The sequence below is a fragment of the Saccopteryx bilineata genome, chromosome 12 (assembly GCF_036850765.1).
Source record: "Saccopteryx bilineata isolate mSacBil1 chromosome 12, mSacBil1_pri_phased_curated, whole genome shotgun sequence".
NCBI classification, from domain to species: domain Eukaryota; kingdom Metazoa; phylum Chordata; class Mammalia; order Chiroptera; family Emballonuridae; genus Saccopteryx; species Saccopteryx bilineata.
In genome coordinates, this window is record NC_089501.1 from 31074870 (window position 1) to 31093162 (window position 18293).

Consider the following 18293-nt stretch of genomic DNA (forward strand, 5'->3'; position numbering starts at 1 on the left):
TGCAATATTTTAGGTACTTTAAATGTATAAACTAGTTTATTCCCTCCAATCCCTTATGAGTGTATGTATGATTTCTCCCATTTATCTGAGTGCTGACAAAACAGAGGCACAGGGAGGTAAATCAGCCAGTAAAGCGTGGAAGAGGCTCTATTTCATTCTAAGTAGTTCGCCTCCAGACACTAAGCATGATCTTAAGCTGAAAACTATATTGCTTAAAAAGAGAAAAACCAAACTCCTTAGGCCTGCCTGGTCTTCTGAAATCTGGCTCCATCCTCTAGATGTAAAAATTTCTCTCTTGGCATTCCTTATCAAAAACCATACACTCATACAGACTAACTGCCTCTGCCTAGAATACAACCTGTATCATCCCTCCTCTGACCTTCACCCCAGGCTTGCCATGTTAGCCAGCTTATTGAACACTCCTATCTTATAGAAATTCTATCCATTCTTCAAGACTGAGCTCAAAGGCAGCCTCTCCACAGAGCCTTTAACAAAAAGATTACACTGCAGTTATCATCTTTGTTGCCATGAAAAATATCTTTATACTGTATTATATATTTATATTCATTAGAAATACATACTGAGTACTTGCTGTCTGCCAGGCATAGCATGGGTTCTATGTATAGAAAAAAAAAGAATAAGCAGCTTCATCTCTCAGTGTAACCGAATTAAATACTGCCTGTGTTCTTTTGGCAGCAGTACACCTGGCTTACACACTCCTGACGAGCTACTTCTGCTTATCAGTCGCCCACAGCACCAAGCCAGGGTCTTGAACAGTTCTACATAAATACTTAAGGGCTTAATGGTTGGCACTAAAGAGAGAACTGCAGAATAAACTAATATAGAGCACCCCATTTGCTTTTCTAAAAACAATAACGCAATCTAATAACAAGCTTCCTCTCATTTGTTTGACTGGAACTCAATAACAAACAAAAGCACACCAGATGCCCCTGCTGACTTGACTAGAACTCTACTTCTTCCTTTTCCATTAAGGGTATTTCCCTTCATTCGCCTTATTCAGATATAAAACAATGACAACAACAACAAAACAAGGATTCAAAGGCTCTCTCATTTAATAATGATAGTGTATCATAATACTATGCTATACCTAGATCATAGAATTTCAAGACATTCCATGACAGAAGTTGTTTTTTAATTGTGAAAATAAAAAGCAACTGACTACATTTCAGCCTCAAAACTATTCACATTTTGGGCCACACAATTCTTTGTTGTTGGGACTGTCTTATCTATAGGGTGCTTAGTATTATATCTGGTCTCTATCTGCCAGATATAAAAGCAACATTAAAAAATGTCTCCAGACACTACCAGATGTCCCCCGAGGGACAAAACTGTCTAGGTGAGAACTACGGCTGCATTTTATAAATACAAATTCATTACTTATTCTATGAGTGCTTAACCTGTCAATAGTGAAATATACTTACATTCTGAGATCCATAATTCGCAAAGTACTGTCTTTGGTATGAATTAGCAAACGTTTTCCTTTGGGATGAATCTCCAGATAACTGATTGGAACCCCCTTAAAGTCACTCTCTTTAATTTCCTAAAATGATAAAAAAAACATAACTATATAATATTACCACTATAAAGTTTGGCTAATGTTAAGCCCTTTTTAGAGTAGGAAAGTAGAAAGATACTATTTTCGATTGTACTCACAGGATGCTTTTAAATTGTTTAAAAGGATCCTCAGTAGCTTCAGTTTAAGATCAAAAAGAAAGTTGATGAAATACATGTTTTGGTTCTTATCTAATATCACATTAATATGTGTCTTCGTAGTATATTCCCAAACAAGAAGCACTTCCCTCAAACGCATCCTCTAACATTGCATTTTTTGTTTATCACAGTGTAAGAAAGCTTCCATGTTTTTATAAAATCAAAGTGCAAAATTAACTTTCAAGTTCTATTTCAGTCTCAGATTATTTCTTCATACATTTCTACTTGTTATGAAAAAGGTTTATCTTCAGCAGGTAATTCTGAAATAATTTAATTTAGATTGTAATTTTCAGTGTCTCTTTTTCATAGTTATTTAAGGCAGCTATAGAACATGCCTGATCAATTATATCAAGAAAGACATAAACACTGATGCAGTGTTTGCCTGAAGAAGTCTTGCATTAATTAGAATAATTACCAAAGGTCCTTCTTGTTTGGATTACCAGGAGAAAGAAAAGAATTACCAATGTAAAACTGCTGGAAGTCCACAGAGTCAAACCTGCAGGCAGCATTACAAGTCCTCCTTCCCCCTCAAGGACCCCACATTACTTTTTCCCTCTTTCCCTCTTTCCCTCTTTCTCCTCCTCTTCAGAGGCGGGCTGGCCTCAGCAGAGGTAGCTGCAAACTGCTACCGTCCTCATATCTGCATTGAGCCTCTGCTACTGCTGTTTGACACTAAGAGCTGCTGTAAGCTATTTTTTAAAAGTCACAGAAAAAGTCAAACACGGACACCACAGATGGGGATTTTACTGAGCAGAAGAACAACCATTTGTGTGTGTGGGTGCGCTGTTGGAGGTCTCAGCAACTGGAGTAACACACTGATGCAAATGTGCAAAAAAAAATCACACCAAGGCTATAGAACAAGTTAAGTTTTAGGTAATTTGAGAAAGGTGCTGGCAGACTTAGTGTTTGTTATATCTGTTCATAATTTCCTCCATATTTTTCTTAATCATATTCATGCTTACACTGGAAAAGCCCAGGTTCTATATCTAGGCAGCACATGGACACTTCATCTTAAGAGATAAATGAGTACAACTTAGCATTTCCCACAATGCTGGTGGAGAAGAACCAGTAAGAAACTGGTCTCCAGTCTGTCCTAAGGCATTAACTACAGAAAAAAAAATTCCAGCTCATTTCCTAACTTTTTATTTTTGACTGTCAGGTAACCACACCAGGCAGCAAATTTTCAAGGTAGATTGGCTTTTGGTTAATATACTGAGTAAAGAAATCCATGATTGTTAACACAAATAATAGGCTGTGATAGGAATTGGTGCCTTTGGGTCCCTTGCCAAATGCACAGGTATATTGGTAATTAGCATTCTTTCCAAAGTGTGTGAATCCCTAACCATCACTCACTAATCTGATAGAGAGAATGACTAAAAATAAAATAGACTGTTTCTTAAACACATCTGATAGACTCAACAGACTTAACTAATGGAAATTCCTTTACTCTTACAGCATTTTTTTTTCAAACAAGGACAACTGTTATACTCTATTATGAGGAACAGTAAGTTGAAATATCAGTTACTACTTATAGATGGTAATGTAATATAACATATAGCTCACTTAAGCATAAATTTCAGGAATGGGTCACAGAATGCCACAGTGCAAATTATAGCTCAAGACTCTTAAGGGAAAGCCTGGCCAAAACAAAGAAAACTCTCACTAAGTTACTACATCATCAATTAGCCATCAGAAAGCCAGGATCGTTAATCAATGACAACAGATTTTTCACGGACTGAGAAAAACTTAACTTTTTTGAAGAGAAAGAATATAATGTCCTGATATCTTAATTTAAGGGCAGGTGGTTCAGTGTTGTTTTCCATTTCTTTAATTAAATCCCCAAATGGGAAATGTGGTCTTCTACCTTGCTGATATCCCAGTGGCGCACCGAGTGCTCCAGGTCATCGGCTTTCACATAGGTATTCCAAACCACAATCGTCCCCATGCAGTCTCCGGAGTACATGTGATAACCTATTTAAAAAATAAGATTACTCACTGATTAATGTTATAGAACAGTAGAAAGAAATAATATGAAATTGAAAAGTGCATTAAAATAAAACAGTTAAAGAATCCTAGGGCTGTTAAATATTTCAGTTTAAGGAGCCAAAACAAACAAAAAGAAACAAATACAACTAACTCTCAAATCTCAATTATCTTTAAATAAATTCTTTACTCTTTTGAATTATTTTTGATGACTTATTTCCCTTTGGACTTCCCTGACTTTAATACAAAAGAAATGAACATTACCATGCATACATACATGGCTCAAACCAAAACCAAACAAATTAGGTGAACTATCCAGTATGTATCTCTATTGCTCACCTTTATCAACCTATGTAATCTGTTTTATATTCCTGGAGAAACACCTATCATCTAATATATACTGTTAGCATAATGCCTGAGACCCAGCAGGAACTCGATCAGGGAATAAATAAAATAATAAATAACAGGTGTTCCATTTTAATATTAATTCTTAAAGTCAACCCATCTTAAAGTTAAATGGGACCTCAGAGACCATCACGTTCAACTTCACACCCACTCAGAAATATTTTACGCACCATTACAAACAGATAGTCATTCAGAAACTGTGAATTTTATAGCTTATACACATGATAAACTGTTCTATGTATTAGGATGTTTTTTCTAACTCTAAACAAAAAAAATCTGTCTTCTATAACTTTGGCCCTATCTTTATTCATGGGAGCAACACAGACCGATTCTGCTTTATTTATTTTTTATTAAAGATTTTATTTATTCATTTTAGAGAGGAGGGAGAGAGAGGGAGAGAGAGAGAGAATAGAGGGGGGAGAGCAGGAAGCATCAATTCCCATATGTGCCTTGACTGGGCGAGCCCAGTGTTTTGAACCAGCGACCTCGGCGTACCAGGTCAATGATTTCTTCACTGTGCCACCACAGGTCAGGCAGATTTCTCTTTTTCTTAATATGGATATCTTAGTTAAATAAGGAAGAAATTCTTCATCTCTTTTTTATAATCTGAGCTACTTCTATTATGACACGGTTCTCAGATACCTTTATATTGCTGGTTAACCTTTCCTGAATGTGTGTTCCAATATACCAACATCCTTAGAGTTAAACAGAGAACATTAGGAGTATAATTTTAATCTGGATCCCATAATAATTAATTATAGCTATAGCTTACACATCTAGTGTTTGAAATAATGCAAAAGGTGACTATTGGATAAAATACATTTCTTTATTCTTTCAGTTGATAAAAGTAATCTATATTTTATGTCTTTAAAATACCATCTGGCCCTGGTCAGTTGGCTCAGTGGTAGAGTGTTGGCCCGGCATGTGGATGTCCTGGGTTTGATTTTTGGTCAGGGCACACAGAAGAAGTGCCTACTTCTCCACCCCTTGCCTCTTGCTCCCCCCCCCCTCTCTTCCCCTCCTTCAGCCACTGCTCTACTGGAGTGGGTTGGCCCTAGGCACTGAGAATGGCTCTATGGCCTCTGCTTCAGGCGTTAAGAAGAGCTAGGTTGCTGAGCCATGGATCCATGCCCCAAATGGGCAGAGCCTAGTGAGCTTGCCAGGTGGATCTTGGTCAGGATAATGCAGACTCTGTCCCTCTGCCTCCCCTTCTCTCACTGAAGGAAAAAAAAATCTATATTATTCATAGACTAAGATTAACTATTAAATAATTGAAAATTTCTCTTCTATTTGTTTCTCAAGATTTAAAAAAAAAACTGTTACATTTCAGATACATAATTTCAATATTCTTTTGGGATTTTCTCTTTATCTTCCTCATTTTTACCCTTTAACTTATAAGGCCCTTAAAGAAAAGGTACTAAGGAAATAAACACCAATCCAGTGATATACATTTACGGAATCTGGAACATGACTGTTGGTTACAGCAAAGGTTAGTTAAAGCTAAATGTTTATGAACTTAATGACTTTAAAATCACAAACAGAACTCCTTTAGTGCCAGATCTATCCCAGCTCTATCATACAATCTTCAAAATACGCATAAATATCAATGGGCACAATCATTAATACATAAAATCCCTCTCAAACTTAAATATTCATCCCAGTGAGATAAAAAAAAAATTTAAATTCTTCATACAACTAGCCTTAATCAGGAATATATTCTCTGACATACCTTCAATATCAAAACAGAGAGTGTTGATTAAATTGTTGTGAGCGTTAAGCTGTCGGATCAATAACGGAGGCTCCTCTCTCATAACCACTTTCCAGACTCGTATCACAGCATCGTAGCATCCTGTAACCACCAGCTCTTTCGCGGCTGGATGGAATTTAGCCGTGTAAACATAGCAAGAATGAGGCAAAACTTGCAAAGTATTTGTATTATTTATTTCATTTTTCCATAACCTAGAAAAGGTCAAAAAGTTACATATTACTTCTGAAAGGCACAAGTTTATTTAAAAATGTCTCTAGGAACCAATATAGCCAACGGGACTTAAATAGGCAAGTGACAATGGTAAACTAAATTTAAATTTTGTAAGTAAAAATTAATGTGTTCATATATTTGATGATGGGAGTTCTTTAAATGTGACAAGCTATTTCCTTATAGTTTTTATCAAGCATAAAGGTTAATTTGTTTACTAATTATAATCTAGAGCAGTGGTAGTCAACCTGGTCCCTACTGCCCACTAGTGGGCATTCCAGCTTTCATGGTGGGTGGTAGTGGAGCAACCAAAGTATAAATAAAAAGATACATTTAACTATAGTAAGTTATTTTATAAAGATTTATTCTGCCAAACTTAGCGAAAATCCAACATAAAGTACTTGGTAAGTAATTATTATTATATGCTTTAACTTGCTGTAACTTTGCTTTATAAATTTTATAAAGTAAAGTTACTTCCCTACTTTATAAATCACCATTACTATGGAACTGGTGGGCAGTTAGAAAATTTTACTACTAACAGAGATACAAAAGTGGGTAGTAGGTATAAAAAGGTTGACTACCCCTGATCTATACTATCAAATGAAAAACTATAATATTTATACTTGTATTTGGATATACTTTTTAAAAATCTACCCACTGTTGACAATGATTAAACAAACACAACAAATAGTCTGTAAAATATTGCTTTAGTACAATATACATAAGAATAAAATATAGGGAGAAACTTTAATGATTTCTCATTTAGGTTGTGTAAATTGCTTTTGCAAAGTACTTAATAGTGGGGGGTTAGATAGTAGGATACTCTACTAACTTTATATTAGTAACTTCAAACCCTACATAATAAACAGGAACATATCAAAGACTTTAAAGCTATAACAAAAGTACTATATGAAGATGAGTAAAATAACGTTAAAATAATTATTATATTTTGATGGAAAATAGCCAATCTGATATTAAGCACTCACTTTGTATTTAACACTCTCAGGACCTCTCACTCTAAATAACGGACAATAAAAAATTAGTATTATTGTCACTGCTACAGTCTTGACAGAAGAGTAAACTCTAAGGGTTAAACTGTCATGTTAGATATTCTGCACTTCTAGTCACTCGGTAAAAACAGGCAAATCTAACAACAGGAAAGTACTAGATGAGTGTAGAAAAACAGATTTTTAAAAGCTTCAGTTATTAGAATTTGAAGAATACATTAATATTTTAATATAGGGACTGATAATTCATCCTTTTAATTACTGCCTTAGAACTAAAGAGAATTAAGTCCTTTACAAAATTATAAATAAAACAGAGAAAAGACAGTCAGTACTGAAGAATAATATTCAATGAGTTTTCTCAGCAGCTGCTGAAAATACAGGATATGATCTTTAATTACTAAGAATCCAAACTAATAATGAAGGAAGTGAAAGAACATGTTTTCAACTAAAACTAAAGCATGTGTGTCAGAGCATAAACATTTTAACCATAGTAATACTTTCAAATGAACATATGTTACATGAAATATAGTATTTATTAAAAGAACAGAATCACTAATTTGGAGGGGCTATTTTAAGAAGATTGTAAAAGGTAAGCACTTCTTTGGCTTGCTAATAAGTCAGCAGCATTATTTGAAATACAGGCACAAATGAAACCATTATATTTTTAAAATAGCTCAATATAATTAACATGGACACCAATATTTTAAAATAAAAAATAAAGGTTTTTATGTAAAACAAAACTGGCATCAATGATGGCTTCAGTCACCCAATCAATGCTAGAATTCAAGATTAAAACAAATGTATTAATGGGTTTTGAGAAAATCAGGCTCATCAGAGACAGAACAGAAGAATACACAATTTGAAAAGAACAGATGTCTGCACAAAAATAAGTTACTAGAATTGGAACATAAAAACATATCAAAGTTAAGACAATGTGTGTGAAGCAGTGTGGGCCTATTTGGGAATCACTACACATGGAAAATCTTTCTGATTATATGACCAGTCGTTGATTTGAGAAAAATATATATTACGCTGGATATAACTAAAAAATGAGACTTAGGCTAAAACCTTATGGCATAGAGCTGCCCAGTAAGTAGGAAACAGTTACTGAGGAAACACTGATGATAACATGTGACAGGGACCCTGAGGAAGACAAAAGGAGAAGACATGGGCAGAAGCCCATATTTCTGCCACTTCTGAGCATTACCAACTCTAATTCTCTTCCTTTTTGACATTAGCCTATTCATTGTATGTATTCCTTACCTCTTTTAAAACCTTGATGAGCTACTACTGCCTTTTTGGTTCTAGCCAGTGTTTCTTTCTTTATTCACTAACTCCTTCGCAACAGTATTTTTCTGATATAAAGAGTTCTAAATTAGTATCCATTTCAAAGCTACATAAAGAAAAAAAGCATACTTTAATACAATATATTACAGGTTGTATGGGGAAATCCAAGATGGCTTCAAGAAATGGCAAAATCTGAGCTGGGTTTTAAATGATGGCTATGAGCAAACAATGGCTCACAAAAGGCACTTAAATGTTTAAGTAGATGAGAAGGAAAGTCACTTAATGATAGGAAGAATAGGTTAGGTAGCAGGGCAAGGAGGTGCCAAAGATGATGGTAATGGTATTTGAAAAGACCGTGTGCATGAGGCAGAGGGACACGGGAAGACCACGAGAGCAGAAAGCAAGGCCAGTGAGGGACCGCTTGTCACGCCATGTTAAGAAACTGGACCATATTCCAAAGGGCAGTGATAATCAAAATATTTTCAATCAAGGCATTATGAAAGCCTTTTGGAAGGGGCTACAGATGCTGGAGGCTAGAGACAGAACACTGGGGAAGTTTAGCAGCATCAGGTTAAGCAAGAGAGAACAAGGGCTTGAATTAAGGCAACAGCAATGAGGATAAAAAGGATGATAGAATGGTAAGCCATTTGGAGAGAATTCACAGACTTTAGCATTCTGAGATGTAGAATAAATAGTGGAAAGGAAAGAAAGATGAGTGCTAGTTCTTGATTCCCAGCATGGGAGACAGAGTGGATAAGGACATCATTAAAAATATACAGTGGAAGAGGACTAAAGGAGGAAACAAAGTGTGGTGATTTTGGTAAGATTGATTTTGGACTTGATGAGCTACTGGACAATCCAGACAGAAGTGTGTAACAGACAGTTAAACTCAGAAAAAAGTGGGAGCTAGAAGTCATTAGTATATAAGTGAGATTCAAAGCCAGAGAAAACGAGAGAGACCAGGATAAGTATACCAAACCAAGGAAGACAATCAAGTAAAGAATCTTGAAGATAGGCCCTGGCCAGTTGGCTCAGCGGTACAGCATTGGCCTGGCATGTGGAAGTCCCAGGTTCAATTCCTGGTAGGGCACAGAAGAGAAGCACCCATCTGCTTCTCCTCTCTTACCCCTTTCCTTCCTCTCTTTCTCTTCCCCTCCTGCAGCCAAGCTCCATTGGAGCAGAGTTGGCCCGGGTGCTGAGAACGGCTCCAGGGCCTTTGCCTCAGGCTGTAGAATGGCTCTGGTTGAAACAGAATGATGCCCCAGATGGGCAGAGCATCGCCCCCTGGTGGGCATGCCGGATGGATCCACGTCGGGTGCATGAGGGAGTCTGTCTGACTGCCTCCCGCTTCTAACTTTGAAAAAATACAAAAAAAAAAAAAAAAAAGAATCTTGAAGATAAAATCTATAGAGAATAGGCAGAAAAAATGAACTAAAGAAAGAGAATGAGAATTGATCAAAGTCCTCAAAAGAAAACAAAAGAGGTTGCCAATAAAAACCATAAATTGAAATTATGTCAAGACTGGTCAATAATTAACTACTGCAGTACGGCACACAGGGTGAGAACTAAAACTTGCCAACGAATCTGAAAATTAGCAAGTAACTGCTGACCTTTTGAAAAATGTCTATATAGCATGGTGGGAGTGAAGGCCACACTAACTGGGCTGAAGTAAAGGCAACTGCATGTGGGATGCTCTTGATGATGTAGAAAGAAAAATGATGTAGTTGGAAGGCAGAAAGAATTATTATTATTTTATTTAAGTTTTTTATTGATTGAGTTTTAGAGAGAGAGTGGGGAGAGAGAGGTGGGGGAGAGAAGCTAGAAGCATCAACCTGTAGTATTGCTTCCTGCATGTGCCTTGATCGGGCAAGCCAGGATTTCGAACTGGTAACCTCAGCGTTCCAGGTCCCCTGCACCACAGGTTAGGCAGAAAGAATTAAGAAAAAGATTTTTAAACATGAGGAGGTTTGAGCATACAGTTGACCCTTCAACAACATGAGTCTGAACTATGATGGTCCACTTATACACATGTTTGTAAACTGTATTTTGAAACTGTGTTTTCAATCCATGGTTGGAAACCATGCATGCTGTATTTCTAAAGATGAGAGGACAAAGTCAACAGAGACAAAGATACTAAAGATTCAAGAGGTGCAGGAAATACAAGTTAACAGAACCGAAGATTAAAGGCACAGATCAAAGATTAGCTTTAAAGGCATCTGTACCCATACATCTTTGTTAAGAGAGATGGACAGAGATAAAGATAGGTAAATTTACAGACATTAGATGGGAAACCAGAGGGAAATACAGGAAGTTCATGTCCGGCTAAACTGCACTGAATTGAAGGAAGTCACCTAATGACAGTGGGGAGACTATGCTTTAGTATAGACAACTTGGATCTGCTACCAGAGGGACGAGAAAGGTTAGCTGAACAAAGAGGGGTAAAGGACTGCTCAGCAGAGATGAGAACTCAGGTGATTTTCAGGTTGACAAATCCATAGTCAGTCTCAGCAAGGTGATATATTTTTCTCTAGCATAACCCCGCATCCGACAGAATGGCAATGCTGTTCTTGAGGGTATTGTTAAGGGAGACTAATAGTAGATTCCCAGCTGAGCTAGATAGGTAAATCAATTATCACCAGTTGTTATTCTATTTCACTGAAATATAAACAGTAATGATAACTTATTCAATTACACATTGTACATTAAAAAGGAAGCTGAGAAGATGAATAGAAAAAAGGATCAAGACACTAGAAGTGTCTGTAAAAAAAAGTGTGTTAAAAGAACAGGAAGCATACATGAGTGAAATCAGAGTGGATCTTGAACTGTTCTGAATGTCACTTTCCTAGTCTGTAGAGAGAATACATACCATTTGTTGGAATCAAATTTGAAGGACATATATGAAAGCATCTCAAACAACTGACTAATAGTATTTTTAGAATACATCCATGATAGATCAGGCAGTTACAAAAGTGAAACTTTAAAAAGTAGCTTTAAAAATATTTTATTGTGACACATTAAATTGAAAGAGGTTAAGTTATTTTAAGACTGACATTAGAAAAAATGCTAATTTAGTATTTGACAATCTATAAAGCTCCTAAGACATAAGATGCATATTCATTTACTTACCCTACACTGTACACTGAGCACCACTGTGTCCTGGTCTCTGTACCCAGCTAAGAGTGAAGAGGGAATCCCTGCCACCAAGAACTTATATCTAGGGGAAATCTCACCTGTTTACTAGCCTCATCTCCAAGTATCAATCAAACGGTACATAATAATCATTAAAAGACAGGAAGGACTAGAAATATTACATATTACATAAATAAAATATATTTACAAACATGTCTTCAAGAAAAAGTTTTCAGTGCTACTTATTTCATCAGTCTGTCCATCTGATGCATATTTATGACAGTGTCTTGATACGTAAAATATAACTGAAGCATGAGTAGTTTTAACATAGCTTTACAGCCTCCTCGCTTTCTTTTATGGCAAACAGCAAGCACAATAAAGATTTCTCAAATATACTCACCTGGCAGTTCCATCAGATGAAGCAGTAAGGATAAAGCGATCATCTTGTGACCAGCAAAGATCATAAATGATATTGAGGTGGCCACATAATTCTCTCATGTAACGTCCAGAAGGAATTTCGTATACTAATAAAAAATATTCAAAAATTAGTATACTTCTAGAGAGGATCCTTAATACAGTAACATACAAATTCATAATGCAGAATTTGTATATACAGTAAGCAGTGTCTCTAAGATTATCACCAGATTCTAATAAAAAATTTCAAAATCTACTTACAAATAGTTTTTTTTTTACCTTAGACACAACAATTTACACACATAATACTTTCTAATATGCTATAATTAACAATTATTCTCATCTTTTCAAAGCAATTTTCCTAATACTTTTTCATAGTCAGTTAATGAAATAATAAATAACATTTAAACTGCAATTCACTTCGAAGATTCTACCATTTGGGCTTTCATTAAAAAGATATTATTTTACCTGAATAGTTCAATTCCAACCAAAATGTTATTTAATTAACAAGAAATGTAAACTACACTATTGTCAGAAAAAATGTTAATACTAAAATTATAGGTGTAGTAAGGGACTGAACAGAAACCCGATCTGATATACAGTGTAGTATTGCTATGTTAATGTATACAATCAAATCATAGAACACAGTGATTTTCAACCTTTTTCATCTCATGGCACATATAAACTAATTATTAAAAGTCTGCAGCACACCAAAAAAAATTTTTTTTGCCAATCTGACAAGAAAGAAAATGGTATAATTTTGATACATTAACACCGACGGCTTTTGTTGTATTGGCTGTCATTTTTTAATTTAACAATCTAAGAAAAAAAGAGGTCCGTGCCCCTGACTAAATGGTCAGGTAGTGCATGTTTAATAATTCTTGCAGCACACTGGTGGGCCGCTTGCGGGGCACCAGTTGAAAACAGCTGATCTCAGATAATGACTTCACAGAACAGTGTTTCCAAGTCTCTACTTCCACCTAGTGGTCAAACCAAATGCCTTTAAAATACTAAGCAATGCAGAAGTATATGTATTTCTGGCACAGCAAAATAAGGGACCTTGAGAATCTGCTCCCTCATAAAAGTATATAATAAGAACACTGGAAAAAATTGGCAAAATTAACTTTTCCAGAGCTCTGGAAATTAAACAAAGGCTTGCAACATTCTGAGGAGGATTTATTCAAGAAAAAAGCTAAATCTCAGTAAGATCGTTGAGCTTTGTCGTACTTTAACTTGCCTTGTTCCCTGCCATCCCCATCTCCCAGGCTCCAAAGTATCTTTCTTTACTTTTTTTTTTTTTTTTTTAAAGGGAGAGAGTCAGAGAGAGGGATAGATAGGGACAGACAAACAGGAACGGAGAGAAATGAGAAGCATCAATCATCAGTTTTTCATTGTGATACCTTAGTTGTTCATTGATTGCTTTCTCATATGTGCCTTGACTGCGGGCCTTCAGCAGATCGAGTGAGTAACCCTTGCTAGAGCCAGCAACCTTGGGTCCAAGCTGGTTAGCTTTTTGCTCAAGCCAGATGAGCCGGCGCTCAAGCTGGTGACCTTGGGGTCTCGAACCTGAGTCCTCTGCATCCCAGTCCGATGCTCTATCCACTGCACCACCGCCTGGTCAGGCCACAGTATCCTTAAACAATAATAGCTTTGCAACTGTAATGAAAACCAGCAGCCTAGCAGTCACCGGATGGGGCAGAAGAGGTCTGAAGCTCTCGGAAAGGCTCTATTCTCAGGACTTGGCTTTATTTGACCTCACTCTCAGCATGCTCTGTGCGAAGTCTCCCTAACCTCAGGTGCCAGTCAAAATAACTCAGTGGCATGGCTGTCAGCGGCAGTAATCCCACTGGGGGCTAAGAAGAGGCGATTTGAGAGTGGGTTTTTGGCCTCTCTGCTGACTTCTCTATCATTATGAGAAATCTTAATTCAGGTCCTCCAGAGCCAATCATTACTGTCCAATGCATAACAAATTGGAGGGCTTTTATAATTCCAATAATCAATGTGATCGACCAACTACATTGAACTGGAATTCTTCCTGAGATTTATTATCCTTCATGGTTCTAAATTTCTTTATTTAATATGAAAAATGCTTACAAAAATCATCCTGCATGTCTTAAAAACAATTGCCCACTCTTAAGTCTATTTCTGAAAACATATTGTATAGAAAAGTGTAAAATTCTACTTCTGAAAATGTATTGTATAGAAAAGTACAAATTAATAAAAAGAACTGATTCCCTACCAGGGCACACAGGAGAGGCGCCCATCTGCTTCTCCACCCCTCCCCCTGTCCTTCCTCTCTGTCTCTCTCTTCCCCTCCCGCAGTCAAGGCTCCATTGGAGCAAAGTTGGCCTGGGTGCTGAGGATGGCTCCATGGCCTCTGCCTCAGGCGCTAGAATGGCTCTGGTCGCAACAGAGCGATGCCCTAGATGGGAAGAGCATCGCCCCCCTGGTGGGCATGCTGGGTGGATCCCGGTCGGGCACATGCAGGAGTCTGACTGCCTCCCTGTTTCTAACTTTGAAAAATACACACACACACACACACACACACACACACAGAACTGTTACTTTACTTGAAGAAATTGATTTAATTAAGAATTGAGTAGTGTTGGGGTATGATTCAAATAAAAATTTCAAAGAACTTTATAAACCAAAGAATCTCGCCTGACCTGTGGTGGCACAGTGGATAAAGCGTCGACCTGGAATGCTAAGTTTGCTGGTTCAAAACCCTAGGCTTGCCTGGTCAAGGCACATATGGGAGTTGATGCTTCCAGCTGCTCCCCCTGTTCTACCTTTTTCTTTCTCTCTCTCACTAATGAATAAATAAAATCTAAAAAATAAAATAAAAATAAACCAAAGAATCTCTTCCATAGAGACTTCAATCAGATGAAAACACTGGTAGTCAAGCTGGTCCCTACTGTCCACTAGTGGGCGTTCCAGCTTTCATGGTGGGTGGTAGCAGAGCAACCAAAGTATAAATAAAAAGATAGATTTAACTATAGTAAATTGTTTCATAAAGATTTATTCTGCCAAACAGCGAAAATCCGACATAAAGTACTTGGTAAGTAATTATTATTATATGCTTTAACTTGCTGTAACTCTGCTTTATAAATTTTATAAAGTAAAGTTACTTCCCTACTTTATAAATCACCATTACCGTGGAACCGGTGGGCGGTTAGAAAATGTTACTACTAACAGAGATACCAAAGTGGGTGGTAGGTATAAAAAGGTCAACTACCCCTGGATTAAACAAACAGGATTATTACTCACGGATAATTGGATAGCCACTGCGGCTGGCGCAGGCCGCTGCTAATATCCTTCCATTGTGAGAGAAAGACAGACGAAAACAGCCTCGTTCTCCGGCATTCAGGGAGAAGAGGAGCATGTTGGGGACATGGCAAGCCTAAAATCCATAAATTCAAAACAGATGAAGAAACATTTATAAATGCTAGTTGTTCATTTCAATTACTGGAGGTATTTTTTTAAGTCCCTCTACAATGAGAAGAGCAAGCAGAATTATGGACAACCATTGTAATTTATTTTACTTTCTAAAGAGAAAAATCAGATCTCCATAAAATTAAGTGAATTTATACTCCATACCTAACTAGTACTGAACTCACTTAAAATACGAGTAGAAAATGTCAATATTTGACACTCTAAAGCTGTTACGACCAAACAGCTATAACCATAAAAAAGTATGTCACACACTTAATACCATGACAGCAATTAATATGTGATTTTTTTCTGAGCAATAAACTTGTTCTGAGACCATGAATGTACTTCAGCGCCTAACTTAAGACCAGGATGTATAAATTTCATTCTCTCTCTTTTTCTCTTTTAAAATAACCATCATTTGTGGCTACCTTCCAAAATGTGCTTTCAAAGTAATCAATCACTTCCTATTGGTTTTTGATTCACTAATTTCATTACCAAATGAAACCCAAAATTTCCTGTATTACTATCTACTGTAGAAAATACTATTTATTTGTTCTAATTCTGCCTCTTCCAAACTTTAGTGAGCCTTCGTTCCTATGTTTCTTATTCCAAAAGTTCAATTAAACACATATTGGGTCCTAACTATATGCCAAGAACATGGTACTTTATTACACGTCTTCATATATTGATCACAGTAACCCTATGACCGACCATTATTACTATATATAGCTTATGAGGAATATTAAGAGGGTCATGCCTAGCTTAATGAGCCTAGTCTAAGACTATTAGTTCAAGGGCCTGCACTCTAGATAGGTACCAGTTCTTTCATAAGTAGCATCAAAATTTAGTAGCATTATTAGGAGGCAGCATTTTGAGTAGCTACTTGGAAGGTGAAAATTTTAGTAGACATTTATTAGGCGGCAGTAATGTACCAGAGACCATGCTACCCATTTTCCTCCTCCATTCTCCATCCAGATGACTTTGAAAAGGAAGAGAAGGTTAAAAAGAGGAAGAAACTAAAGGAAAAGTCAGGAGGTTTGACAATCCTTTGCTGCTGCTCCTAGAGCAGATGTAGATGAGGAAACCTCTGCTCAGTCACTTTAAGCCAGTGTTTTCCAGCCACTGGTCCATGGACAGGTCCGCCAGAAAATTTCAGCTAGTCCATGAGTTAACCAATGTGATTTTGTATGAAGATTATAGACCCAGTGATCTTAGTCGACTTCGCTCATGCTCAGGGCAATTTCTGCCTTAGTGGTCCCCAAAATAATTCTTCTATTTTCTCTGGTGCCTCCAAGTTTAAAATAGTTAAAAACAACTGACTTAAGCTAAAGTCACTGAAGCCCTATGATTTCCTTTGTATTCTTAGGGTCTGACATTGTACTTGGAATAGCCAATGAAAGTTTAATATCAATAAAGGGCTTCAACATCACTGACTTCCTTCTTCTTTACTACCTCATCAGACACCTCATCAGACACTAAATTATGCTCACTCTTCTGTTTTTGTCTTCATCTCTTATTTTTCATTTTTGCCACCATTATCCCAAGGTTAGACTTTTTTTTTACCTCACATCATGACTGCAACTGCCCTCTGAGAGGTTTCTCTCATTCCGACGTGTCCTATCTCACGATCTCCCCCATGCCACTGCCAGCATTAATTTGTCCTACAGTGTGACTGAGACCAGGCTTCTCTCCTAGCCCACACCTCCCACTAGTTTCTCCCATCCCTTACAACCCAGTATTAAGCTATCATCCAAGGCACTCCATAACGTAGGTCTGCCTTGCCTGTACAATCTTCTTTTATATAGACCCTGGTTTCCAGCCAGCCAGCTTTTTGAGAGGCTAATGAATACAGCAGGTTCTTCCCCATTTATTTATAAATCTGCCCCCATATAACACCTTTCCCTTCTTCACCCTAACCTGGCCACCCTTTAAAGTCTATCTCAAACTCCACCTACCAGTTGAATGAACCCCTTTCTCTACAACTCCAGTTCACCTTCTGAAAACTCCAGTTCACCTTCTGAAAACTCCAGTGTGTATTCTCAAAATGTTTTAGTTTAAAGATACTTTAGTCTTAAAAAATTCTGAGGTCCCCCAAAACTTTTGTATATGTGGATATATCCATGGCTATTTATATTACAAAGTAAAATTGATTAAATTAAAAATGTGTTGACTCATTTAAAAAAAACCAGTAGCAAACCCATGAAATGTTAACATAATGTCCTTTTATGAATAATAACCGTACAAAATAAAATTGTTCTCTACTTTTGAAAATCTCTTTAATATCTGTCTTAATAAAAGATAGCTAGATTTCATAATCACATATCATTTAACCTCTCGAAAACTCCAGTGTGTATTTGTAAGAAAAAGAAACTACATACAATAATAAAATCATTAGAATCATTATGGTTCGATTATGAAGACAGGTTGAGTTTACCGTTACCCCTCAGTTCCCAAATCACACTTTGAGAACTGCTCACCTATACAATTATTTTTATACCTATATTTCCTCAGGAATTCTCTGCAGCATACCTAACAGTGAAGAATACTGGCACTGTTTTCTGTTTCCCCAACAGATGCGAAAGGTCCCTAAGGGCACAGTGGAAATGCTATTCCTCCCATATTATGACATGTAAAGTATTTTAAAGGACATGAAGATGAATCTGTAAAACTGGCCTCAAAAAGAAAGTCAAATGTGATGCAAAACACAGAGAGTAGGAAGGTCTGGGGAAACAATCACCCTCACGTAATACTAAATGTTTGCAGAAACTAAGATTTTTAGATAAACTGCACTGGTATTGGCTTAGAAATATCAAATGAACCACTCCAGTCTTTGTGGAAACAAATAAGAGAGTTACAAAACTATATCAGCAATCCTTCTTGCTATTGAATGCTCTAACCAAGTAAGAAAAAAATAAGTAAAACATTAACTC

General features: G+C 36.7%; 1 protein-coding gene across 1 annotated transcript in view; it reads right to left on the reverse strand.

Moving 5' to 3' along the window:
- The window catches only part of AHI1 (Abelson helper integration site 1), a 213661-nt gene that overhangs the window by 169264 nt on the left and 26104 nt on the right, over positions 1-18293 (reverse strand). Inside the window, exons 9-13 of the mRNA XM_066248439.1 lie at positions 15199-15331; positions 11918-12041; positions 5849-6078; positions 3596-3702; positions 1443-1561 (exon numbers count right to left, since the gene is read on the reverse strand). Coding sequence (XP_066104536.1) covers positions 1443-1561; positions 3596-3702; positions 5849-6078; positions 11918-12041; positions 15199-15331 — 713 coding nt within the window. The remainder of the gene's footprint in view (positions 1-1442; positions 1562-3595; positions 3703-5848; positions 6079-11917; positions 12042-15198; positions 15332-18293) is intronic.